At 46.1% G+C, this 27,158-nt stretch overlaps 1 protein-coding gene across 3 annotated transcripts in view; it reads right to left on the reverse strand.

Annotated features, from left to right (window-relative positions):
• Positions 1 to 27,158, reverse strand: part of DHRSX (dehydrogenase/reductase X-linked) — a 242,722-nt gene that overhangs the window by 190,069 nt on the left and 25,495 nt on the right. For all 3 annotated transcript variants that reach the window (XM_082375849.1, XM_082375848.1, XM_082375847.1), the window contains exons 2-3: positions 19,487 to 19,594; positions 11,671 to 11,739 (exon numbers count right to left, since the gene is read on the reverse strand). In XM_082375849.1, the coding sequence (XP_082231975.1) occupies positions 11,671 to 11,739; positions 19,487 to 19,594 (177 nt within the window). The remainder of the gene's footprint in view (positions 1 to 11,670; positions 11,740 to 19,486; positions 19,595 to 27,158) is intronic.

Consider the following 27,158-nt stretch of genomic DNA (forward strand, 5'->3'; position numbering starts at 1 on the left):
AAACCTACGCTGGGAAGCCAGCTCTGCGGCGGGACATTTAGGAAACGCATGCCATCACCGGTTGCCCCATGCTCCCCTTCAGCACGTCTCCAATGTGGATGCGTGAAAAGGTGCCATCAATCAGGTACTCGAAACAGGAACGCCCTGAGGACAAGTCAGGGCGGGCGTCTGACGGGCAGAAGCCCACGCCTGGGATGGTGATTAGGCAAATGACCAAGGAAGGAGTATACCAAGCCCTGAAAACCCCGAGCTGCACCCTCACCGCCCACGCCCAGGCTTATCTGCAGGCATCGGGCGGGCGGAGGAGTGATGCAAACATGAGGCTAGAGAAAGAAAAGGGCTGAATCAACTCCAAAGTGTAACCTGCCAAGTCCTGGAAGGTGAATTCCAGGTAAGGAGGTCAGCTCAGGACACACGGAGATGGGTGGCCTGATTACCCAGAGAGGTGTCTCTACCTGGAGCTCCAAGACCCTGCAATACCTGCATCCTGCATCCCTCGGCACACGACATCCTTGCCAGTCCCCTTCAGGCCAAACGGCTTCACCCAGTGGCCAAACCATCACCCAGATGAATAGCTCTACGTGGAAACACACAGCGGAGGACAAGGGCAAGTGGTCCACTCGTGGTGGCCGTGATCAGTGCCACATTCCTGGAGAGCTGTTTGGCAACCTGCATTCAGTGCCTTTGACTCCTCATCCTACGTATCAGAAGGCATCGGGGGAAAGGTACGTAAGTGTTTAAGATACAAATACAAGGGCACCGAACACACAGGATAACGAAACACAAGCCACTGATGAGAAATTAGGCAAATACCCTGGGATATCTTGACAACAGAAGCGTACGTAGCCATAAAAATAAGGACTTCTCTTTATTAACAGAGAAAGACGTCCAACTAGACAGAACTTGGAAAAGGAAGAGTTTGTTAATGGATATATATCTATAATGGATATATACATACAACCCGGGTGGCAGCTGGGGTCTTGCTTCCTCATGGGGTCATGTTCTGGATTTGAAGGAGCCATACCCTTCCCATGGGCTGTGGAGGCCCTAGAGCCCTGCCCAGCTCTCAGGGTACTCTCAGGGGTCTTGGGGCACATGTGGTTCCCTCTGCTGCGTGCTTGTCGCTATGAAAATAACAGGAAGGGTTATAACCCCGCCATGTTTCTCCTGCCTTCACTGTGTCCCACTGACAGAGGCGTGCAATGCCATCTTTGACCTCACACACACGTGCACACAGGTGTGTGTGTGTAACAGATTGTCCTGGGGACAGAACACACTACAATGTACAAGCCAGGGTCCCTACGAGACCCTGGGCCATCCACACCCACCCAACTCCCGTCTGTTGAGATGCTTGAGCTGCTTTCTGTCTTTTTCCACCCGCCTTTCTCTTTCTGTTTCCCTGCCTTCTCCATCTCTCCCCGTCTCCAAGGGTCGCTCTATTTCTGGGTTCCTTCCAGGACTCTGAGTTCAGATTCAAATTCTCCACTTATTAACTGCATGATGTTAAGAGGCTTCCCGAAACTCTTTGTGCCCTGGTTTCCTCACTTGTAAAAAGGGAATAGTGATAATAACAACTCCTTCCTAGGAGAGGACCACGTGAATCCATACACGTAAAGCGTTTAAAACAATACCCGCTACAGGGAAAGTATCCAACACGATGCACCTGTGTACTCTAATGAGCATCATTTCTAACAAAAAGCGGTTTGGTTGTCCGTTTTGCTGAAGCTCTTTATTCTAACTTCAGTAGCTTATTAAAGAGGGGCTACACATTCTGGTTTGCCACAGACCATTCTCATTTATCTTTTTTTTGGGGGGGGGGCAGTGCCCTGAGGGTACTTCTCAAATTTCAACATGCACGGATGCAGACCTCAAAGAGAAAGTGACAATTGGTTGGGCTGAGGAGTCAAAGGTCAGAGTCTGGGGCCCCTAGGGCAGCTGGAATGGAGGGGCACAATCCAAAATGAAAGGCCACAGGGGCGGGAGCTGAAAAATCTGAGTAGAAAATCCCATCGAAACCTCAGCAGACTAGTGAACTGCAGAAACACGGCAAGACACCAAGGAGTTCAGGGGCAAACTGCAGCTGGAAGGTTGAAAGATGTGAGCAGAGAAATTTCAGCCACTGCCTGGTGCTGGGGACACAGGATGACATTTGCATCTTGCCAAGTTGCAGGGGCTCAGTGAACAGCTCAGAGTCTCACCTGAATCCTGAGATGGGCTACGTCTTAGAACAAAGGATTGAGATTGAGAGCTCCGTATCTTAAGATTGAGAGCTCCATCCAAGGCCCAAGGGCAGAACTGAAATAGACTCATCACAACAAGACGTGAAGCCAAGGTAACCCACCAGTGATATCACTGGCCGCTACAAAGCTCAACATTCTTCAGAGGAAGATAACAGAACCCAAAATCTCTATAGTGGATCAGTCACAATGTCCAATACACAAAAAAATGACTAGACATGCAGAGAAATGGGAAAATGTCACCTGCTGTCAAGAAGGAAAAAAATCAATAGAAACAGACCCAGAGATGATGCAGCTGTTGGAATGAAGAGACAAGAACTTTAAGATAACAATTATGAATTAAAGCATTTACAAGAAAAGATGGAGGTCAAGGGTGAAGAAAGGAAGAATGTCAGGAAAGACGTGTAAACTAAAAATAACCAAATGGAGGTCCTAAAACTGAAAAATACAGTTAGTTTTGAGGAAAACAAAAACCCAAGGATGGGATTACAAGTGTACTGCACACAAATGAAAAACAATTTGATGAACTTGAGATAGTTCAATAGAAATCATCCAAGCTAAAGCACAAAGGAAGAAAAGAAAGTTGGATAAAATGAACAGAGCTCAATGAAATGTCAGACAGTGTCACGTAATCTACCATATGTGTAATTGTGGACCGACATGAAGGTGGAAAGAACAAAGCAGAAAAAGTATTTGAAAAATATTGGCTAAAAATTGTTCAAATTTTATTAAAACTTCCTACCCCACGGCTACAGGGAGCCTTTTAAACCCAAGTAGGATAAACATAGGGAATCACACATAGGCATATTATCAAAATTCTGACAACAAGTTAAAAAAAAAAAAAAGAGGAAAGAAGGCACATTATATTCAGGAAATAATGATAATAATTATAGCTGATTTCCTATCTGAAACAACGAAGGCCAGAAGTCCAGGTCACAACAACTTTAATATCCTGGGGGTAGGGCAGTGTTTTCAACCCAGAACTCTACGTGCGTGGAAAATAGCTCTCACAAATGAAGGCGGAATAATGCTACCTGCAAACACTTAGGACCATGTGAATCTCCCACCCTGCTCTGAGGAGAGAGTGAAACTTTCCTCTTCAGGAAAAGGTTTTAAAACAAAACCTGCGATAAGTGAAAATAAATATTTATCTTCAAGGCACTACAGTACCTTATGGAGCCTCCAAGTATCTGTTAGAAAGTGGATCTACGCGATTTCTAACATGCTAACGTCATGGGCTCTGCACACCCCAGACCACGCATCACAGAGATAATAACACGGAGAGGACCACAGATGTGTGCAGAGCTGGGCCACTGTTCTCATCAGAATCGTGACAACAATTTCAGAGGCAACGTCCTTTTCACTGAAGGAGAAGCCCCCCTCCAGGAAACGTTAACCTCTGGGTCTCATGTAAGCATTTGAAATATCATTACATAATCCTTCAAGTTTTATTTTTTCAAAAAACCTTTCTTACCATATGTTTATCTTCTATAACAACTAAAGACTACTTCATTTCCCCCAGGGGGAAAAATATCATGGAAGTAACATTTCCAGAATCACTTTTAGAGACGGTCACGCGAGCAGGTTCTCTAATTACCAAGTTTAAAAGCACGGAGCGTCTTGAGGTGTGTTAGAAGGGAACGGTCAATATGAATTTCCTCGGCGATGATTCCTCCCCACAGATGAAAAGAGGAGAAAACACGGAACAGGATAACAGGACAATGCAGGAGGGAGTGAAAATATTGCATAAATTATTGGTGGGGGAAATAGAACTTTGGACGCACGCTGAGAATGAAAATTCTTCCCCGTGGTTTTTTTTCTTCTATTATTATTCCTGTAAGTATTTGTAGACAAGCTAAGGAAACTAGGCAGACAATCCCCTCTCTCAAGGAAGTCACCTTGATGGTGCTTCCAAAGGTTAACATTAATCATTCCCGAGCCTGAGAAATGAAGAGCCCTTCACAGGTAGAACACGGGATGAGCAGTGATAAGACTAAATGTTCACAAAGGGCTGTGGTGCGCCTTCGTGCCTTCAGAAAAGACATGATGACCTTCTAAACTTTCTTTTTTTTTTCCTTTGTTAATAGAATTGACTCGCCGAACGCCATTTTTTTTTAATTGCAGTAGAGTTGATTTACAATGTTGTGTTGGTTTCAGGGCTACAGCAAAGCGATTCAGTTATACATACACATGCATCTATTCTTTTTCAAATTCTTTTCCCATGATAGGTTATTATGAGATATTCAGTAGAGTTCCCTGTGCTCTACAGTGGGTCCTCGTTGGTTATCTATTTTATATATAGGAATGTGTATATGTTAATCCCAAACTCCTAATTTATCCCTCCCCCCTTTCCCCTTTGGTAACCATAAGTTTGTTTTCTATGTCTGTGAGTCAGTTTCTGTTTTGTAAATAAGTTCATTTACATCATATTTCAGATTCCACGTATAAGTGCTATCGTATGATATATGTCTGTCTCTGTCTGGCTTACTTCACTTTGTATGAAAATCTCTAGGTCCATCCAGGTTGCTGCCAATGGCATGATTTCATTCTTTTTTTATGGCTGAGTAGTATTCCATTGTATATATGTACCACATCTTCTTTATCCATTTACCTGTTGATGGACACTTAGGTTGTTTCCATGTCTTGGCTATTGTATATAAATAGCGCTACAATGAACATTGGGGCACATGTAACTTTTCAAATTATGGTTTTCTCCAGGCATGGTTAAACCTTCTAATTGCCCACAGGAAATCATCTGTCTGTATGAACACCTGTCTAGTGTCTGTCTATCCAGGCATGCCTGCTCACTGGCTACCTCAGGACACCAAGTTAAAGATGAAAGGGGGACATACCACAGAATTCCTGGCCAGCACACTGCAAAACTGTCAAGGTCATCAAAAAACATGGAGAGTCTAAGAAATGATCACAGCCAAGAGGAACCTAAAGAGATGGGACAACTAGATATTACCGTAGCATCCTGTATGGGATCCTGGGACGGAAGAAAGACATTAGGTAAAAACTAAGGAAATTCGGAAAATACATAAGGTCTTTAGTCAGGGATCATAGACCAATAAGGTGCTTTCACTGTGAGACACGAACTTAATATAAGACATTAATGATGGAGAGAACTAGGCATAGGGTATGTGGGAACTCGGGAACCTTCACAACTCTTCTGTAATCTAGAACTGTTCCAAAATTAAAAGTCCATTTTTTTCAAAATTCACTTATTAAATCATTCACCATCACGTCACAACTGTCAGAATGGCCATCATCAAAAAGACCACAGATAACAAATGCTGGAGAGGGCGTGGAGAAAAGGGAACCCTCCTACACTGTCAGTGGGAATGTTAAGTTGGTGCAGCCACTCCGGAGAACAGGATGGAGGTTCCTTAAAAGTAAAAAGAGAGCTACCATATGATCCAGCAATCCCACTCCTGGGCATATACCCAGACAAAACCATAATTCGAAAAGATACACACACCCCAAAGTTCATACCGGCACCGTTTACACCAGCCAAGACATGGAAGCAACCTAAGTGTCCACAGACAGATGAATGGATAAAGAAGATGTGGTACATATACACACAATGGGATACTAGTCAGCCATAAAAAAGAATGAAATCATGCCCTTGGCAGCAACATGGATGGACTTGGAGGGCATTATGCTAAATGAAGTAAGTCAGACAGAGACAAATAGTCTATGATCTCACTTATATGTGGAATCTAAAAAATACAGCAAGCTAGTGAATATAACAAAACAGAAGCAGACTCACAGATACACAGAACAAACTAGTAGTCACCAGTGGGGAGACGGAAGGGGGGAGGGACAAGATAGGGGTAGGGAATTAAGAGGTACAAACTACTATGTATAAAATAAATAAGCTACAAGGTTATGTTGTAGAACACAGGGAATATAGCCAATATTTTTGCATAACTATAAATGGAGTACAACCTTTACAGTTGCGAATCAGTATACTGTACACATGAAATATATAATATTGTACATCAACTGAACTTCAATTAAAAAAAATTGAAAGAGGGAAAGAAAAGGACGCCTGTAGGAAACAGGAAACTGTCAATAAGGGCCATTTTAAGTTAAATCAAAAAGATAGGAGAGGGCTTCCTTGGTGGCGCAGTGGTTAAGAATCCACCTGCCAATGCAGGAGACACGAGTTCGAGCCCTGGCCCTGGAAGATCCGACATGCCGCAGAGCAGCTGGGCCCGTGCGCCACAACTACAGAGCTTGAGCTCTAGAGCCTGCAAGCCACAACTACTGAGCCCACATGCCACAACTACTGAAGCCTGCACGCCTAGAGCCCATGCTCCGCAACAAGAGAAGCCGCGACGGTGAGAAGCCCACACACCACAACGAAGAGTAGCCCCCGCTCACCGCAACTAGAGAAAGCCCGCGCACAGCAATGAAGACCCAACACAGCCAAAAATAAATAAATAAATAAATTTATTAAAAAAAAAAAAAAGATAGGAGGAAACCATAATTTGAAAAGATACATGCACCCCAATGTTCACAGCAGCACTATTTACAAATAGCCAGGACATGGAAGCAACCTAAGCATCCATCAATAGATGAATGGATAAAGAAGATGTGGTACATATATACAATGGAATACTACTCAGCCATAAAAAAGAACGAAATAATGTTATTTGCAGCAGCATGGATGGGCCTGGAGATTATCATACTAAGTGAAGTAGGTCAGACAGAGAAAGACAAATATTATATGATATTGCTTGTATGTGGAATCTAAAAAATGGTACAAATGAACTTATTTACAAAACAGAAATAGAGTCACAGACATAGGAAACAAACTTATGGTTACCATGGGAAAGAGGGGGGGAAGGGATAAATTAGGCGATTGGGATTGACATATACACACTACTCTATATAAAATAGACAACCAACGAGGACCTACTGAACAGCCCAGGGAACTCTACTCAGTATCTCGTAATACCCTATATGGGAAAACAATCTGAAAAGGAATATATGTATAAAACTGAATCACTGTGCTGTATACCTGAAACTAACATGACATTGTAAATCAACTATACTTCAATAAAAAATGATACAGGGACTTCCGTGATGGTCCAGTGGTAAAGAATCCACCTTACAATGCAGGGGACGTGGGTTCGATCCCTGGTCAGGGGAACTAAGACCCCACATGCCACGGGACAACTAAGCCCGCACGCCGCAACTACTGAGCTCGCACGCCTCAACTAGAAAGCCCACGTGCCACAAAATACAGAGCCCACACGCCACAACTAGAGAAGAGAAATCCCACGCGCCACAACTAGAGAGAAGCCCATGCGCCACAACAAAGAGCCTGCGTGCTGCAACTCAGACCCGAAGCAGCTAAAAATAAATAAATAAGTAATAAACAAATCTTTTTTAAAAAATGATACAAATGAACTTATTTACAAAACAGAGTCACAGACATGGAAAACAAACTTATGGTCACCAAAGGGGAAAGGTGGGGGGCAGGGATAAATTACGAGTCTGGGATTAACACAGATACACCACTATATACAAAATACATAACTAATAAGGACCTACTGTAGAGCACAGAGAACTCTGCTCAATATTCTGTAATAACAGAGAAAGGAGAAGAATCTGAAAAGGAATCTATGTACATGTATAACTGAATCACTGTGCTGTACACCTGAAACTAACACGATATACTTTAATTTAAAAATTTTTTTAAAAGAATGACGTTAGGAAAGGTGTAAAATTGTCCAGGACGACACTGGTGACGGTGGAAAAGTGTGGAACAGTGACACAAAGCAAGGGATGCCTTTCTCCTTTTAAAAACAAAGAACAGGGCTTCCCTAGTGGCGCAGTGGTTAAGAATCTGCCTGCCAATGCAGGGGACACGGGTTCGAGCCCTGGTCTGGGAAGATCCCACATGCCGAGGAGCCGCTGGGCCCTTGAGCCACAATTACTGAGCCTGCGCGTCTGGAGCCTGTGCTCCGCAACAAGAGAGGCCGCGATAGTGAGAGGCCCGCGCACCGCGATGAAGAGTGGCCCCCGCTTGCCGCAACTAGAGAAAGCCCTCACACAGAAACGAAGACCCAACACAGCCAAAAATAAAATAAATAAATAAATAAAAATTAAGTGAAACTCTTAAAAAAAAAAAAAAAAAAAAGAACAGACACCACATTTCCTAGGATTTGGGACTAAGGAATTCCCTCGTGGGTTGCGTGCTTCACTGTGAAATGGGCAAAGCAAAGTTTACCTGCCTGGAGTCCTTTTAAAAGTATTTAAATTATCTATTTCCATTTGGGTTCATTTGAACATTGTTATGCCATTTTGCTGTTTGTTTTTGTGGTGTTCGGGTTTTTATTGGTATTTGGGGGTGGGTTTTTTTTTTTTTTTTTTTTGGTAAATTAGCAAGACTATTTGCTCCAAATGAGAGAGCTTGCATCAGCACGTAATTACTCAAGAGCAATAAAGGTTTCGGTACCATGGATGCAAGGTGATAAGGTATGAAAAGTCTCTTCCCTGGAAATCTCTAGGCTGGGAAATGACCAACATCCCCTTGATTCCTGACCACACTCACAAATACATCCTTCTGAAAGCCGAACTAGTCATACACTGATACACAGGTGTCCTCCCATCCCAGCCCCAAATATGACCTCAACTGACCATGATGTCAAAGGCAGAAAGTACAGCACGTAAAGCATTCAACGAGGAACTAAGGAAAAAGGGTCAGTACAGAGATGAGGGGGGAGGTAGACTACAGAGAAGTTCGGCATTTAGAAATAATTGTGTCAGGGAACTGTCCTCAACACTCTGTAATGACCTATATGGGAAAAGAACCTGAAAAAGAACAGATACATGTATTCTGTATAACTGAGTCACTCTGCTGTACGGAAGAAACTAACACAACACTGTAAAGCAACTATACCCCAATCAAAATTTCAAAGAGAAAAGAAATAATTGTGTTCTCGACAGTCATCTGCGAGTCTCAGGCTATCTGCTGATTTGCTCCAAAAAAAAAAGAGGAGAATCCAGAGGATGACGGACGAGCCATGAACGAGGAACAGGTGGGGCTCCCCCTGGCCAAGTGGGAAGCCGGGGGTTGTGTGGACAACACCCTCAGAGGCTGCAGCAGGGCGGCTGGTCTGGACAGAGGCACCTCTGCAGGGCGGTGGGTTCCACTCCAGACAGCATTCCGACCCAGACCGGGTGCGGCCGAGTCTGCAGGGAGCTAAGCCAAGAGGAAGGGTGAGGGCCGACCGACGGCCACCGATGCACAGGGAGACCCAGGTCCCCACCGGCCCTGCCCTCGCGCAGCGGGTCCCCGGCACAGGGAGTGCCCCTCTTCCCCTGGGACTGGCCGGACCTTGGCTTGGGGGAATCCCGAGGCTGGATGCGAATTCAGCAACGTCAGCTCGAGGAGCACCACCAAACCCCCCTCCTCTGGCCAGGTCTCAGCATCTCCCACCTGTCTCACGGCGGCCGCTCCAGGCGTGCACAGGCTGTGCTGCCCACGGACCGACTGCCAAGTGCCAGGCTTCTGGTGTAAAATACAGACAGCGCTGCTTTCATGTTTGGTTCAATGCACCGAAGAGGAATTTTCAAAGGTGCGTGTGCGTGTGCGTGTGTACTCAAGGGTTCACTCCCTCACTGGACCAGCCCCCGTGGGAGTGGCCACGCTCCCCCTGGCTCAGACCATAGCCCTGCTGCAGACCTCAGGGGTCACTCAGCTTGTGTCCAGACCCCTCCCTGGCCCCCATGTCCCCTCCCAGGCCAGGGGGAACCTGAGCTTCCCTGAGCGCTGCCAGCTTCTGGGCAAGGGTCGTGCTCCAAGCAACACAAGGACCAGCGCAGGGCCGCTGCCCACCAAGGACGCCCAGCCTCGCCCTTTCCATAAACTCGGATGCCCGGCGGGGAGGGGGTGCTGCCAGGAAGTGGGGTGCAGGCAGGCTGGGGTTTGGGGCTTGTGCAGCCCCCTGGGCTCTCTCTGCTGTCGGTGTGCACCTGACTGACCGCCTGCCCCGGCGGCTACTTCTCCCAGATGCAAATTTCATGGATCTACTTGGTGTCACTTGCTAGAAATGAAGACACAGGAGCAGACACAGCCGAGGCTCTGTCACCAGCCTTGACCAGAGGGGCGTGACACCACCGTCCTGGGTGATTAGGAATCACCGCCCTGCCCACCGCAGGCCCTGGAGGCCTCCCCTCCAGCACAGAGCTGCTACCGAAGCGTTTTCCCTTTAATCCGTGAGCTTTCCGCACAAACTGTGAATCGCAGCGTACAAGGCTGACGCCACCAGGAAATTGTCTAAAGATGTTTTAGAACGTTCTTTCCTCCCATAAATCAGGGCTACGCATTACAGCTCTGTCAGAACACATGAAGCTCTTAAACGTTTTAACGAAGCACACGTAGCCCCAGATGAACCTTGGCACCTTGACTGGTTAGGCCTGTAACACGAGCGGGTTTGGGCGAATTATTGTTTCATTCTTTCCAACGGTTTTTCAAGTCATGAAAAGAAGCCCACGCTTTGGCGGTTTCCCACGAGACTCCTCTTTTGCTCTGGAAATTATGGTTTCAAGCAGTCACGACAGCAGCGATTCTTAAACGTGAGGGGGCAGGGGGATCCCCGGGGAGGACGTGGGGAAATGCAGGTTCCCGGCCCCGCCTGCAGAGGTTCCCAGGCTCAGGGCTGGAAATCGGCACTTCTAACCACCTGCCCCCGGGGTTGCTACTGCTGGAGGCCCGGGAAATACACGCTGGGTGGAAACCAAGGCGCTGGAGAGAGCGGCCCCCTGAGCCACTGCAAACTGGGGACGGGGGTTCACGATCGGCTGTCACAACAGTGGAGCACTTCTGCCCCTGGGCAGGTGAGAGAGGGAAGCAGCGCCTCTGTCTGCAAGAGCTGCCTGGTGTTGCAGGAGAGCTGCGGAGGCCCCTCTGGGCTCTGTCTCAAGATCAAAGGCATCCTAGTAGATACCTAATGAGAACCTGCCTTATAGCACAGGGAACTCCCCTTTGCGGTACTGTAGAAACTAAGACAACATTGTAAAACAACTCTACCCCAAGTTAAAAAAAAAAAAGAAAAAGAAAAAAGATCAAAGGCATCCTGCCACGAGGGCAGGGGAGACATTGGGAATATCAACACGCCCCAGCCTTGGACAGAGGGCCGGACGGTCACCTTGAACAACCACGAGTGGGAGTCTTGACACAAAGGGACAGATGAGGCTTACCCATCCATCCGGGGTTTTCATGTGTCTCTCAAGAATCGCAATCTTGCCACCTTCCACTCCCCAAGGAGGACAAAAGCCCCCTAAAGAAAAGCCCAAGAATCAGAGACATCGCTGCCCAAAGCCACTTCCACCATCCGGGTCCCTGAGCCCACGCCAGGGTCTGCAGCCCCCAGACCAAGCAGAAGAGCCATCTGTCCACCGGGCAGTACAGTACCTTTGTCATTGAGGGTTTCCTCTTTTATCTTCCTCACAGCTTCTTCGGCTTTGCCTTGGTTATTTCCGCCTACAAGGAAAAGAAAAGATACAATTCAGGGTAAGGAAACTACCCCACGTGAAACGATGTTTTCTTGAGACAGTAAACACAGCCCTACAACACGCTAAGTGTCTCCTTCCGTCCTGGCGTTGAATTTTGCCATCGGAGCAACTGTAGCGGATTCAGCGTATCCATTGAAGACGCATTTTCTTTAGGTGGATTGGTCAAAAGGATGCATTTCTGGGACATCTTACTTTTCAGTGATTCCAGGGACACGAAGCACCTAGTGGCATCAGGACCACGGGGACACCAACAGCATAAGCATGAAACTGTCAGCAGAAATGTCAGACCAGACATAGAACTTTCGAGAGACTTTTGGTCCAGGCGACCACTCTGTTCACAGTGGCTTGAGCTATAAAAACCATCGCGGGGGACTTCCCGGGCGGTCCAGTGGTTAGGACTCTGCGCTTTCACTGCCGAGGGTCTGGGTTCAATCCCTGGTCGGGGAACTAAGATCCCACAAGCCGCGTGGCACGGCCAAAAAAAAAAAAAAAACCATCGCGGGACATTCCCACCATGAGCTCGAGATGTCTCCTCCCGTTACCCGTGACTCCGGAAAATCAGCGGGTGCGATTCTGGGAACGTTCGCTTAGAAGGGTGGCGATGGGTCTTTTGTGTGGGATATGGGTGCTCCAGTTGGAATCTGGGGCGAAAGAAAGTGAATGAGGTTTCGTCAATGCCTGAGTGGGTGAATCTGTGTTGACCACGAGGGTAGAGCCGGAACGGCAGGGGGGCTGCTTTTCCCTACGTCTGTGCGCAGACGGCCCTCATTTTAAGGGGGGGCCTGATGTAGCTGCTGCTCAGGGTGGGGAGAAGCCAGGACAGCTTGCTTCCCAGACAGGATCCCCTATTAAGGAGCCGGCCTCGAGCAGCGTCTCTGACCCTGTGCAGGAGAAGCCCCACCTGCCCACTCCCTGGGGGCTGAGTCACAGGAGACCTTCAGCAGGGAGGCCAGAGCTGGCACCTGTGAACACAGCGGTGGGCATGGAGCCCTGACGCCCAGAGAACCAACGGGGGGCGTGAGGACACCGCTGAGGGGCCTGGGAGGGGCAAGTCCAGCCCATGTCACCCTCCCACCTGCAGCCAGCCCCCCCGCTGGCAAGATGCTGGTTCTCTCGGGTCAAAGCCTACCGAGGTCTCCGTGAAAGTACACTGCCAAGGAATCCTCTTATCAAGCATTTCTGCATGCTGTTTACGTACCCGTGGTTTCATTTACACACTCTAATAGTATTCCCTACTCTTTTCCTCTGTACTGTGTGCTCTGTGTCACTGACAGGTGTCCCCAAATGAATCCAGGCAATGCCCTTTCCAAAACAAAACAAACAAAAATAATGTTTACAGCAACGGGTTTATCTGTAACAAACATGTAAGAGAGGAGAAGTGGTGAACCCAGGGGGAATCAGAAATGCCTCCTGCTGAAGATAAACGTGGCAAAGGACACCTCTGGGGGTGAACGAAAAGGAATATAGAAACTGTCACCGCCTCGGAGACGTTCAAAGCTGCAGACATCAAGAAGATGCAGCTGCAAAAGTCATTTGCACCTCCAGCTCCTTCAAGAAATAAACATTATGCGGCTATTACGTGTTTTTGCTGGGAGAGGCTTCCTGCACTGCGGGAGTGCAGGGGCAGGATGGGAAAGAAGGCATGTCTTCCATCCCTAAATGTTCCGGGCATCAAAGACCAAAAAAAAAAAAAAAAAAAGAATTCATGGGTAAGTGAGGGCTGCAGACATGTATGAGTTTGTTTCTGAAACTTGTGCAATTTTTAAACATTAAAACACCATCTGCTGCTGGGCTACTTCCAGCCTGAGACCATCTTGGCATCAAGGGCTGGCGTAGCAGAAGCTCAAATGAAGTCAGAAAGACATAAGTGTCCAGAGAAAGAAAGAAAGCTGAGGGTGGGTCGGGGAGAAGCGACGGAACGGCAGGACAAACTGGCCACGGCCAGCAGCGCCCCCCGACGGGCAGCTCGCTCCACGTTCAGGCAATCAGGCAAATATCATATGATATCGGCTCTATGCGGAATCTAAACAAACATGATACCTATGAACTTATTTACAAAACAGAATCAGACTCACAGACTTAGAGAACGAACCTGTGGTTACCAGGGGCGAGCGATAAATTTGGAGTTTGGGATTGACTTATACACACAGCTAGATATAAAATAGATAACCAACAAGGACCTACTGTAGAGCACAGGGAACTCTACTCAGTACTCTGTAATGACCTCTATGGGAAAAGAATCTAAAAAAGAGTGGATATATGTACACATGTAACTGATCCACTTTGCCGTACACCTGAAAGTAACACAACACTGTAAATCAACTATGCGCCAACAGAAAACAGAAATTTAAAAAATTAAAAAGAAATCAAAGAAAAAAACATTCAGGCAGTCAGGGCTGGATTGTATGGGAGGGATGGACAGGCACCTTGGGGGCGAAGGTCATCTTCAGCAGCTGCCTCCTATGGGCTGGATATGGGATGCTTGACCCTACACAGCTGCCAACATTGCCCATACATCTCCGAGTGATGGCTGCAGATCAGGAAACACTCCGCCACGACAGAAGCAGGGCTCAAACGCAGTGGGTCTGCCTTCCCCTCAACCTTCGTGCGGCAGGGGTTAGGTTTTATACGTGCTGTGGTGCAGAGTTTCAGGGGCACCAAGTCGAGTGGGAAGGACAACCTCTCATATCCAGGTCCGCCCCCTGAAGACAGCACCCTGGCCACCAGATTGTAAAGATCTGCAAGAAGCAACAGAACTGCCACTTGTTTAAAAAAAAAAAAAAGATACTGAACCCAAATTAGGGCCAGCACGCTACGGACCTGGGGCCAAATCTGGCCCATCGCTTGATATAAAAAAATAAGTTTTATTGGAAAACAGCCATGAACTTTAAGTATTGGCCATTGCTGCTTTCCTGCTGTAAGGGCAGAGCTGATCATCATGAGAGACCTACGATCATCTTTATCATCCAGCCTATAGCAGAAAAAAACGTACCAACCCCTGGTCTAAACCTTAGATGACCGTTTATTAAGAATTATGAAAAAAGAAGGATCCTCCACCAAAATAGTATTTTGAAACGGTAGGAACTAAGATACTGTGAACAGATGGGAAACTGAATAATTCATGCATTCTTAGCAACACTAATGGGCTGGACTCGGACCCAGATTATCATTTCAATTCTTCAGCAAGTAATTGATTATTCTTTAAATATTCATGGCTTCGGGACTGAGAGTGTGGAATTGATTAAACCCATCTCTTAATCTGTGTTTAGTAGAAAAATGCATTGTGACCAATGATAATGTTTCATTAAGTGACCTTGTCTCCAGCTGCCATGTAAGAAGAAAAACTGTCCCTCTCAGGATATATTCAACTATCCCCTCAAAGACACACCGAGGCAGTAAGACTCCCTACGTGACTGGATTGATAGGTAGGGTCAGACCTGTGTCCCTCGGGGAAAGTTCAAACAGGGACATCAGAACGTTAGTGGGAAAGGAGACACAGGTGGGTGAGGACGTGCGGTCTACTCTCTGTTTAACTCGAGAGGAGTAGAAATTTGGTGCTGACGGATACCATCCCTGATGCTCAAGAAGCATCACCTAAAGGAGGTGATATCAGTCAGTGCTCCAGCCCTCAAATGCATGGGTACCCAGGCTTGCTCACATATGCTCAGTGCCCGTGTCTGCGGTATATACTCATCACCCAGCTAGACCTCCTCCTGACCTTCCCACTAGACCTCCTCCTCACCTTCCCAACCAGACCTCCTCCTCACCTTCCCAACTGGACCTCCTCCTGACCTTCCCATTCAGACCTCCTCCTGACCTTCCCACTAGACCTCCTCCTGACCTTCCCATTCAGACCTCCTCCTGACCTTCCCATTCAGACCTCCTCCTGACCTTCCCATTCAGACCTCCTCCTGACCTTCCCACTAGACCTCCTCCTGACCTTCCCACTAGACCTCCTCCTGACCTTCCCATTCAGACCTCATCCTGACCTTCACACTAGACCTCATCCTGACCCTCCCACTAGACCTCCTCCTGACCTTCCCATTCAGACCTCATCCTGACCTTCACACTAGACCTCATCCTGACCCTCCCACTAGACCTCCTCCTGACCTTCCCATTCAGACCTCATCCTCACCTTCCCAACTGGACCTCCTCTGGACCTTCCCATTCAGACCTCCTCCTGACCTTCCCACTAGACCTCCTCCTGACCTTCCCATTCAGACCTCCTCCTGACCTTCCCACTAGACCTCCTCCTGACCTTCCCATTCAGACCTCCTCCTGACCTTCCCACTAGACCTCCTCCTGACCTTCCCACTAGACCTCCTCCTGACCTTCCCACTAGACCTACTCCTGACCTTCCCATTCAGATCTCATCCTGACCTTCCCACTAGACCTCATCCTGACCTTCCCAACTGGACCTCCTCCTGACCTTCCCTCTAGATCTCCTCATGACCTTCCCATTCAGATCTCCTCCTGACCTTCCCACTAGACCTCCTCCTGACCTTCCCTCTAGATCTCCTCCTGACCTAACCCTCTAGACTTCCTCATGAGCTAAAACCACCACACTGCGGCAAAAAGCACAGAAATGGGGCTCTTTTTACTTCTCTGTCTTCCAACATCACCTAGCTTCACTAGGAATTAAGAAGATGAAGATGTCTGCAGCGGAGGAATCACAGGGGCAGAGATACCCAGCACTGGATGCCAGCCTCCCATCTCTGCTCAGACTAGAAAGTTCCTCCTGGACTGCTCCACCAGCATCTTCCCACCATTAGCCCAGGTCCAGCCGGTCCTCAGAGGGGATGTATGGCTCCTCCTGTTCAAGAGCTGACATCACTTTGACCAAGTCTTCCAAATATTGGCAGAAATCCAAGACATGGAAGGCTTGTCATGTCTCTAATGAGACAGCAGAGGCTGACCCACCATGGAAAGTCAACAAATCAGGGGGTTAGGGTCCATCACCATCTCACAGTCTCCCTGCAGTCTTGAGATCTGCTCCCACCCTGGGCTCCCACATCCTACCTCCTTGATATTCTCAGGCCCCAGAGAGACACAAACAGATCACAGAGGTGCTCAGGTTGATAAGTAGCTCCAGATATACATCCTCAGATGCATTCCCTCTCCCACAAGACCTCCTGGTCTGCAACCAACCCATCTTCCTCTAAGGGGAGTTATGGAGAGTGATAAAGTTGGTAATTTCAAGTTCAGAAACTTTTAATATGTCCACATCTATCAAGAGAATAGGACTTACCCGAGGGGAAAGGCAGGGAGCTGGGATGAATTGAGAGATTGGGATGGACATATATACACTACTATGTATAAAATAGATAACTAATGAGAACCTACTGTATAGCACAGGGAACTCTACTCGGTGCTCTCTGGTGACCTAAATGGGAAGGGAATCCAAAAAAGAGGGGATAGATGTATATGCATAGCTGATTCACTTTGCTGTACAGCAGAAACTAACACAACAGTGTAAAGCAACTAAATTCCAATAAATAAAAAAAAAAGACTTACTGAAAGAGGGGGGAAAAAAAAGAAAAAGAAAACACACACACACAAAAGAAAACAGAGAATGGGACTTAGCCATATTGCTGATGAAAAGAACCCTTCAATGGGGACAAAGAACAGTGAAGTAGACCAAGAAGTGATCTACTGCTCCCAAAGCAAGACAAATGTGGTCCATTCCACAGACCCCATCATACATGAGAGAAAGATGGTTATGTGAAAAAGGGAATCACGATAAGAAACTGCAGTCTTTGAAAAGAGAGTGGAACATGGGACAGGCCATGAAATGGAAGAAATTTTCATGGTGCAGTCAGGTTTTGCAAAAGCAAAAAAAAGTTCAAATGTAAGGGCGTGAGGGAAGAGTTGTGTGTGCCCTGGACCCCTGGGGATGCCCTACGTGGGGCTCAGGGCATCTGTGAGTTTCGATGGGGAAGAATGGACATCATCATCGTGACCGGCCTCCAAGGGAATGTGGACGAGACAAAGAGGATAGAATGGACAGGATCTATGGCTTGGCCACCAATAGAAACCACATTCTCCTATCAGCGTTCAGTTCTTGAAGATGTCTTGAAATAAGGTTTAAGATCCTCATAGCAGGACTTCCCTAGTGGCCCAGTGGTTAAGACTCCACGCTCCCAATGCAGGGGGTCTGGGTTCGATCCCCGGTCAGGGAACTAGATCCCACATGCATGACGCAACTAAGGAGCCCACCTGCTGCAACGAAGGAGACTGCCTGCCGCAACTAAGACCCGACGCAACCAGAAAAAAAAAAAAAGATCCTCATAGCTCCAAATCAGATGGGTTACTAAACTCATAGAAGATCATGTTATTTGTTGTATAAAGATGTGATGTGTATAATTATGTGGCAATTTTTTTCCTTATATACTTTTATATCTGCATTTCAATACAATTGGTTGATACTATGATGGATTTCAGTTTGTACACTGAGGCATCACTAGATGTGAAGGTGTTCAGGGACCAGAAAAGGGGGAATCTGGCTGCGGATGGAGCTTATGGACAGACCCACAAAGAAGCAAGATGCACGTGTGTTTAAATCCACAGCCCCAAGTGCTGTGTCTGAGATGTAATCATCCTTCAACACACGATGGAGGAAAAACGAGAGAAAGGAAGAAATGAATCGATAATGAATGAATGAAGGGCCGTGGTTAATATTTTAGAAAGTCTGAAGTGAAAGCAATCCCTAACACCTAAAACCAGACCTGCAGTATGATTTTCATAAAAACGGACACCATAAAAGGGATTAACTGAATCCAGATGATGTCGGGAGAAGCATGATAAATATTACAGCCTTTTTTCAAAGCTCATCTCCCCATATCATTTTTTCCAGCTGATTTAAACTTCTACCTCCAACTGAATGGGAATGCTCACAAATGTAAAATGAGCTCACTTGAACCATCTTCACTTCCCTAGCAGAAGAAAGTCCCTTCATTTTCAAAGAGGATTTAGGGACCGAAATAAGCCATTAGAAAGTTTCAGAAAGAAGAAGGGAAACACAGAGTTTCGGTTCAGAATCTGAAATGCAGAAGCTGTTCAGATTCTGTTGGGAGCTGAATCGTGACATTGCAACGTCATATGTTGAAGCCCTGACCCCCAGGACCTCAGAGTGTGGCTGTATTTGAGATGGGGTCTTTAAAGAGGGGATGAAGGTAAAATGAGGTCCACCCACTAGGGTGGGTCCTGATCCCATAGGACTGGTGTCCTTATAAGAAGAGGAGATCAGGACACAGACACACACAGAGGGACGACCCTGTGAGGACACCGGGAGGAGACGGCCGTCTACACGCCCAGGAGAGAGGCCTCGGGAGGAACCAGCCCTGCCCACACCTGGGATCTCAGATTCCAGCCTCCAGGATTGGGACGGGAAAAATGTTTGTGGTTTAATCCACCCAGTTTGTCATATGATTTGTTAGGAGAGGTCTGGCAAACTAATTCACATTTATTGTTGTTTACTGCAGTGAATTACACAGGGAAAAAAATATATGATCCATATCACAGCACAACCTTGACTCCTGTCCAAAAATAAGCGCAACACAATTTCCTGTCTCTTTCGGTTTTTGAGTATTCACCCTTACGCCTTCTGCCCTTGTTGGATCTGGAATCACATCAATATTTCCATACGCAGAGAAGCAAGCAGCTGCGTATCTCCCGCTCGCTCTAAGATACAAGGAGTTGTAGAAGCGAATCATCACCTATGATAACGTGCATGCCCAATTTGGCCAGATGCTTCGCTGTCGAATATCCAATTCCATCGGTCCCGCCGGTCACTATAGCGACACGCTCGAGTTGTAGGGGGAAAACTGCAGAGGAAAAGAAAAAGAAACCGAGGTAAAGGTTTAGAAGCAGAGCACACGTTGATGAGAATGAAGTCGCAAAAGAGGGCATGATGCCAATGGGAGTTGTGGTTCGATATTTGTGGTTTTGCTCTTCTGAATTCCTACAGGCTCGGGACACATGAGTGTAATACGGTACAGTTGCCCTGAATAAGGACAGCCTGGTAAAGCCACCTGATAAATCCTTGCTCGGTCCCCGATGATACCTTTGCAGGAATTAACGCTGCCAAAATGATCTGCAGAAAGCTCCGGATAACGTCTATCATTGACGGCTGTGGGTGAGAGTCCTGGGTTAATCCTCTCGGACCATGTTGGTTGTGTTGTAAAGTGTAGGTTTTATACTTGTATGCGTTTTCTCAAATGTAGTTAGGAAATTGCTTGTTATGGAGGGACGGCCCATTGTTTTCTACAAAGTCTGGAGACCACATGAGAATACAGAATATCTTATAAAAACAGAGAACATGGGCTTCCCTGGTGGCGCAGTGGTTAAGAATCCGCCTGCCAATGCAGGGGACATGGGTTCGAGCCCTGGTCCGGGAAAGATCCCACATGCCGCAGAGCAACTAAGCCTGTGTGCCACAGCTACTGAGCCTGCGCTCTAGAGCCTGCGAGCCACAACTACTGAAGCCCACGCGCCTAGAGCCCATGCTCCGCAACAAGCCACCGCAACACAATGAAGAGTAGCCCCCGCTCGCCACAACTACTGAAGCCCACGCGCCTAGAGCCCATGCTCCGCAACAAGCCACCGCAACACAATGAAGAGTAGCCCCCGCTCACCACAACTAGAGAAAGCCCGCGCGCAGCAGCGAAGACCAATGCAGCCAATAAATAAATAAATAATAAATTTAGAAAAACAGAGAACATGATGACTCCTTTACCCATGTACCTTTGCATGAACCTACACGTATCCGAACATATGAGAATATACGTTTACATGATGGTGTAAAATTGACTGTTTCTGACTCACACACAGAGAGAACAGACTTGTGGTTGCCAATGGGGTGGGGATTGTGGGAGGGAAGGACTGGGAGTTTGGGGTTAGTAGATGCAAACTATTATATACAGAATGCATAAACAACAAGTCCTACTGTAGAGCACAGGGAACTATATTCAATATCCTGGGATAAACCATCATGGAAAAGAATACGGAAAAGAATGTATATGTATGTATAAGGGAATCACTTTGTTGGACAGCAGAAATAAACATGTTATAAATAAATCAACTATACACCAATAAAATAAATAAACTTTACTGTTTCTAATAAAATCTTAAACTACCCAAAGTGTCGATAACATGTTATTATACAAGATGCAATAATGCTTTACTAAACGTTAGACTTCTGTTTTTGACTCCATTTTAAAATTGTACTGTGCATTGTGTGACCAAAATAAAAAGGGTATATTGTGATGTAAAAATAAAAAAGAAGAAAGAGAGAGGGAGGGAGGAAGGAAGGAAGGGAGGGAGGGAAGGAAGAAAGGATAAAGTGTAGGTTTTCTTATTATTCAAGTATGGGGTGAGGCCTACAGGTCAGGAGACGACCAATATTGAAAAGACGGTTGATCACTCACAGTTCCCAAGAGGAGGGGCCACAGCACACCACACAGGGTTACACGGGGAAGCACCAGGGTCGGTCAGGAGGCAAAGGGAAAGGGGGAAACCAGACAAGAGCCTTTACTGTGATTTTTGCAGGAAGGAACAGGTGAGGCAGGGTGAGCAGGATTACGATGGGCTGGTGTGAATAATTCCAGCAGGTCCTGGGTGCAAGGGCTGCCCTAGTTGTCTGGTACCTGCCCTGGGGGGGATGAGGGCAGGGGGATGGTGGCCCAGAGTATGGGAGCCCCTTAGAGAAGGGGGTGGGGCGTGGATCTGTATGGGTAGGTTTGTATTTGAGAAGCATGTTTACAGGTCAGTTATTTGCTATCTGTAGGAACTGGCTAGTCCTAGGAGCTTTAACTATAGGATCAAGGTGGCAAAGATGAATTTTGTATTTTCCCTGTCTCCTTTATTTCATTTCTTTACACGTTTTTCATTGAAGTAGAGTTGCTATACAATATTTTGTAAGTTTCAGGCGTACAACATAGTGATTCACAATATCTTAAGGTTATACTCCATTTATAGTTATTATTAAATATTGGCTGTATTCCCTGTGCTGTACAATATATCCTTGTAGCTCTTCTTCTTTTTTTTTTTTTTACCGTGCCACATGGCATGCGGGATCTTAGTTCCCCGACCAGGGATGGAACCCACGCCCCCTGCAGTGGAAGTGTGGAGTCTTATCCACTGGACCACCAGGGAAGTCCCAGTAGCTTATTTATTTCATACACAGCAGTTTGTACCTCTTAATCCCCTATCCCTATCTCTCCCTTCCCCCCTTCCCTCTCCCCACTGGTAACCACCAGTTTGTTGTCTAGAAAAGATAAACTTTTTAATAAATGGTGTGGAGAAATCTAAAAAGACCTTTGAAAACAGATGAAATGAGATCCATACCTCCCAGGACACATCAAAATGAACTCCAAGAGGAAAAAAGCTAAACAATGAAAATATTTGAAGAAGGCAGGGACAAATTTATTCTCAACCTCAGAGCAGGAAATGCCTTCCTAATTCTAACTCAGAATTGAGAAGAATAAATAGACCAATTTCACTCCCAAAAAAAGTGTACACAGTTTAAAAAAAAAAAAAAAACACCATAGGGACTTGCCTGGCGGTCCAGTGGTTAAGAGTCCATGCTCCCAATGCAGGGGGGCACGGGCTCCGTCCCTGTTCGGGAACTAAGATCCCACAAGCCACGAGGCGTGGCCAAAAAAAAGAAGAAGAAAAAAAATCCTACCACAAAATTAAAACGAAAACAACACCATAAGCAAAGTCACATTCAAAGGGCTATTTTCCGAGTATGTAAAGAGTTCTTAAAAATCAAGGAAAAAAAAAAAAAACTACAGAGAAGAAGGGCAAAAGCACCTGTTGATATAAAAACATACTGAAATGGCCCTTAAAAACACATGCCCAAGTTTACACCTAATAAGAGAAATGTTAATAGTTAACGAAAACTGCGAGATACCATGTCACCCGTCAGGTTGGCGGAAGTTCAAAGACTTCTACATCCTCGTTTCTCTCACCTACAGCGTGGGTAAGAGTGCAAAATAGCACAGTCCCCATTGGGGGAAATTGGGTAATATCTAGTGCAATTACACGTGCTTCTATCGTTTGATCTCGAAAAATCACTTCTAGGAATCTGCCGTGAAGAGACAAGGTCGGTTGCCAATGTAAAGCCAAGGTTCCTCAGGGCAGCACCTGTCTCTCCGTACGTAGAGAAGGATGGATAAACCACCTGCCATACGTGCATACAGTGGGGCAACCTTCATCCCTACCATGGGGTATCCCAGCCCATCCTGGGTCTCCACCATCACACAGGGAACACTGAGCAGCCCCGAGCGGTCCAAGCTCAGGTGATAATGCCACCTGCTGGCCAGGAGTCAGGTTTGATCCACTTGTTAGAAAATCCTTCCAATAAGTGGGGACAACCTGTTACCCACCAGTGCAGTAAGGCGTTGCTGCCCAGAACATGAAGGAACAACCCTACAAAGAAAAGCCCCAAGAGGGATGCAGGGACACCGATATCTCCCGGGAGGCGGGGAGGACCACCCCTCCTCCCGCCCCCGCCCCGAGAATATTTCCCATCACCGCATCCATCAGAGAGAGCACGTCCTTCATTCACAGGAACCCCACATGAGTCCTTCAGGCGCCCCACAAAGTTCCCAGACGCCCAGGCTTGATTCTACTAAAGGGATTCCAACCGCATGTGGGTTTATTTCCTGGGCAGGTGAGCCGGATTAATAAAAGTGCTATTTTCCTAGGCTCCTGGCGTTTACAGAGAAGGGTTCCAGCACCGCGCTGCAGGGCGGGGAGCCTTAGGGAGGACCCAACTCAACTTTTCTTGTCCCCCTGGCATCCATCTGTCCCTCCTGAAAATGCAGACCAACAGGTTCTGAACGCATGTGAAGCGCTGTGCTGCGGCGACTGTGTACCGTGAGCACAGGTGCACGCTGGGGTCTTGGGCTGGAGGGGCATCTTACAGCTCCCAGGGTTACACAGAAGAGGCAGAGGACGGGGAAGTCCCTGGTGGTCCAGTGGTTAGGACTTGCGGCTCTCACTGCCAGGGGCCTGGGTTCAATCCCTGGTCAGAGAGCTGAGATCCCGCGAGCCACGCGGCAGGGCCAAAATAAAGAGAAAAACCAAAGGACGACCACAGAAGCCTCATTAGCAGCCTGAACTTGCATCTCAAAGCGAGGTTAAGGGGGAAACTGAACAGTTAAGGCAAAGTAGATTACAACACAGGTCCCCAGACTTTCGCAACCTGCAACACACTTGCTGCCCAGAAGTTTTTTCACACCACTAAGGAAAAGAAAAAGAAATAAAAATATATGTGTAAAATATATTCTTATATAAATATAAATGAAATGTTTGTTTTTATTTAGATATTTACAAATAGTATCTATGCTATATTCTTATCCTAGGTAAAATTATGTTTATATATTTTAAATGTTACATATTTTACATATTTATTTTAATATATTTTAATATGTTTAATATATTTAATACATAAAAAACATTTAATATGTAAAATAAGTAAACAAGAAAAGTAAATAAGATAATAGCAAAATAGGATGTATTATTTAATGATAAGAGACAATATGAAAATAAGTAAATGATACTTTTATTTTAACATAAATATTTGTCAATATAAGTAATATTTATGAATATTAAATATTTTATATTTATGTTTACATATTATACTATGCAAATATTTATTAGTTATATGTGTTTATATTTATAATATTTATTATTTATATTTACATTACTTATGATTTATAAATTATATAATATTTATATATTATATAAATATTTATAATATTTATAAATATATTTATTTTATATTTACATATTTTATTTTCTATTTTATTTATGTAAAAATGAGTCATATATATATGCAACTAGAGGTCATCATACTAAGTGAAGTAAGTCAGAAAAGGAAAGAGAAATACCATATGATATCACTTATATGTGGAATCTAAAATATGGCACAAATGAACCTATCTACAAAGCAGAAACAGACTCACAGACATAGAAAACAAACTTATGGTTACCAAAGGGAAAAGGGAGGGATAAATTAGGAGTTTGGGATTAACATATACACACTACTATATATAAAATAGATAAACAACAAGGACCTACTGGACAGCCCAGGGAACTCTACTCAATATTCTGTAATAACCTATATGGGAAAAGAATCTGAAAAGGAATATATATATATAAATAACAAGTATCAATATTATATATGTTATATAATATGTATAAAATCACTTTGCTGTACACCTGAAACTAACACAACATAGTAAATTAACTACACTTTGAAAAAATAATAAAAAATAATTAAATTAAATTTTAAAATAAAGAACAAAGGTTCTTAATTCTCTTGGTCCCTCCCACCAGAACTGAAAAGAACAGAGAGAGAGTTTCTGTTTCCCTGTCAAGGAGGCTTCCAAACAAACCCCTCGGTCCACACCCAGAAAGGAATGGAATACTTCATTAAAAAGAAATGTCGGGACTTCCCTGGTGGCGCAGTGGTTAAGAATCCGCCTGCCAATGCAGGGGACACGGGTCCGATCCCTGGCCCGCGAAGATCCCACATGCCGCGGAGCAACTAAGCCCGTGCGCCACAACTACTGAGCCTGCGCTCTAGATCCCGTGTGCCACAACTACTAAAGCACTTGTGCCTAGAACCCGCGCTCCACAACAAGGGAAGCCACCGCAATGAGAAGCCCATGCACCGCAACGAAGAGTAGCCCCCACTCACTGCAACTAGAGAAAGCCCGTGTGCAGCAACGAAGACCCAACGCAGCCAAAAATAATTAAATAAATTTATAAAAAAAAAAAAAAAAAAAAAGACACGTCAAGTGAAAAGATCCGATGTAGACACGCTTCCGTCGGCACCTGCAACCTCTGAAAATCTCGCCTCTACCCCCATGTCTATTGCTGAGAAGTGGCCACGGGAAAACCCAGCGAAGGCATTAACACCCCCTCCAACCTGAGTAAGGTCTACAGTTTCCTCCTCGCAGGTGGACAGCACTCACAGAGGACTCTGAATCGGGCGCAGCGCCCCGGCCAGAAGAAGCGAGAGATGCCCAGGAGAGAGGCTGCCCCTCTCAGACCCCAGAGGCTAGTCTTTTTTTTTTTTTTTTTTTTTAGAGGCTAGTCTTTGCATCTGCGGCACCTGCATCCTGGGATGGCGGAGGGGTCCACGTGGTTCAACCGGCCGTGGGAGGACAGGCGGCCAAGGAGGAAATGGGCAGGAGCTCCCCAGGGAGGGTGGGTGGAGGAATGGCCGGGCGACAGGCACTGGACGTGAGGTCAAGGGAATCATTCCTCTAACGTGTGCTGAGACCGAGACCGCCGCCCTGATGCTGAGCACCCAGGCCAGACGTGGGCCAGGCCCCGCCCTTCCCGGAGAGCTGACTTCCAAAGCAAGGAGCTGACAGGCCCACCCCAAAACAGTCCAAGTGTTAGGCTGTCGAATCCCAGTGCCCTGCCCGGTATGGGAGCTGCGTCTCCCTCTGGCTTCGGCTGAGAGAAGAATCCTATCACAGGTGCTCCCTGGTTACATGACCATCACAGCTCCTGGGATAATTTTACGTGTCGAACTGGCTGGGCCACGGGGTCCAGATACGTGGTCAGACGTTATTCTGGGTGTTTCCGTGACAGTGTTTTATTGGATGAGATGAACATTTAAATCAAGGGACTTTGAGGAAAGCAGGTTGCCCTCTCTGGTGTGGGTGGGCCTCGTCTAATCCGTTGACGGCCTCAATAGAACAAAGAGTGAAATCCTCCAAGGAGGAGGGAATTCTGCTTCCTGACAGCCTTTAGACTCAAACTGCAAGTCTTCCGTGGGTTTCCAGCCTGCTGGCCCACTCTGAAGATTTGGGACCTGCTAGACCCCATAATTACATGAGCCAATTCCTTAAAATGAATCTCTCCATAGATAGATACATAGATAGATGATAGATAGATAGATAGATAGGTATCAATAGACAGACAGATAGAGGATAACTTGAAAGATGATATAGATGATAGCTTGAAAGATGATAGAAAGATACACAGATGGATATGTAGATAGATAAAGATGGTTGGACACATACATACCTAGATGATAGATTGACAGATGATAGATAAATGAGACAGATAACGGATATAAACAGACTGAGAATAGATAAATGTATAGTTCAGGTAGGTAGATGATAGATACATAGATACATATATAGTTAAACAGAGACAGAGATACAATTTACGACAAGCAATGAGCAGTTTTTGGTGTAAGCACAGCCCATGCAACATCGGGGATATGCTTATGCTACAAGCATGTGCGTTATTTATCTTCCACCCAAGCTGACGGCGTTTCTGCTGAGACGGGGGATGTTTCAGCCAACAACTGTCCAGGCACATCCTGGGTGGTCTCTGCAGAGCACACTTCCTCATTTT

This window comes from Balaenoptera borealis (assembly GCF_965194805.1).
Source record: "Balaenoptera borealis genome assembly, chromosome: X".
Taxonomy (NCBI): Eukaryota; Metazoa; Chordata; class Mammalia; order Artiodactyla; family Balaenopteridae; genus Balaenoptera; species Balaenoptera borealis.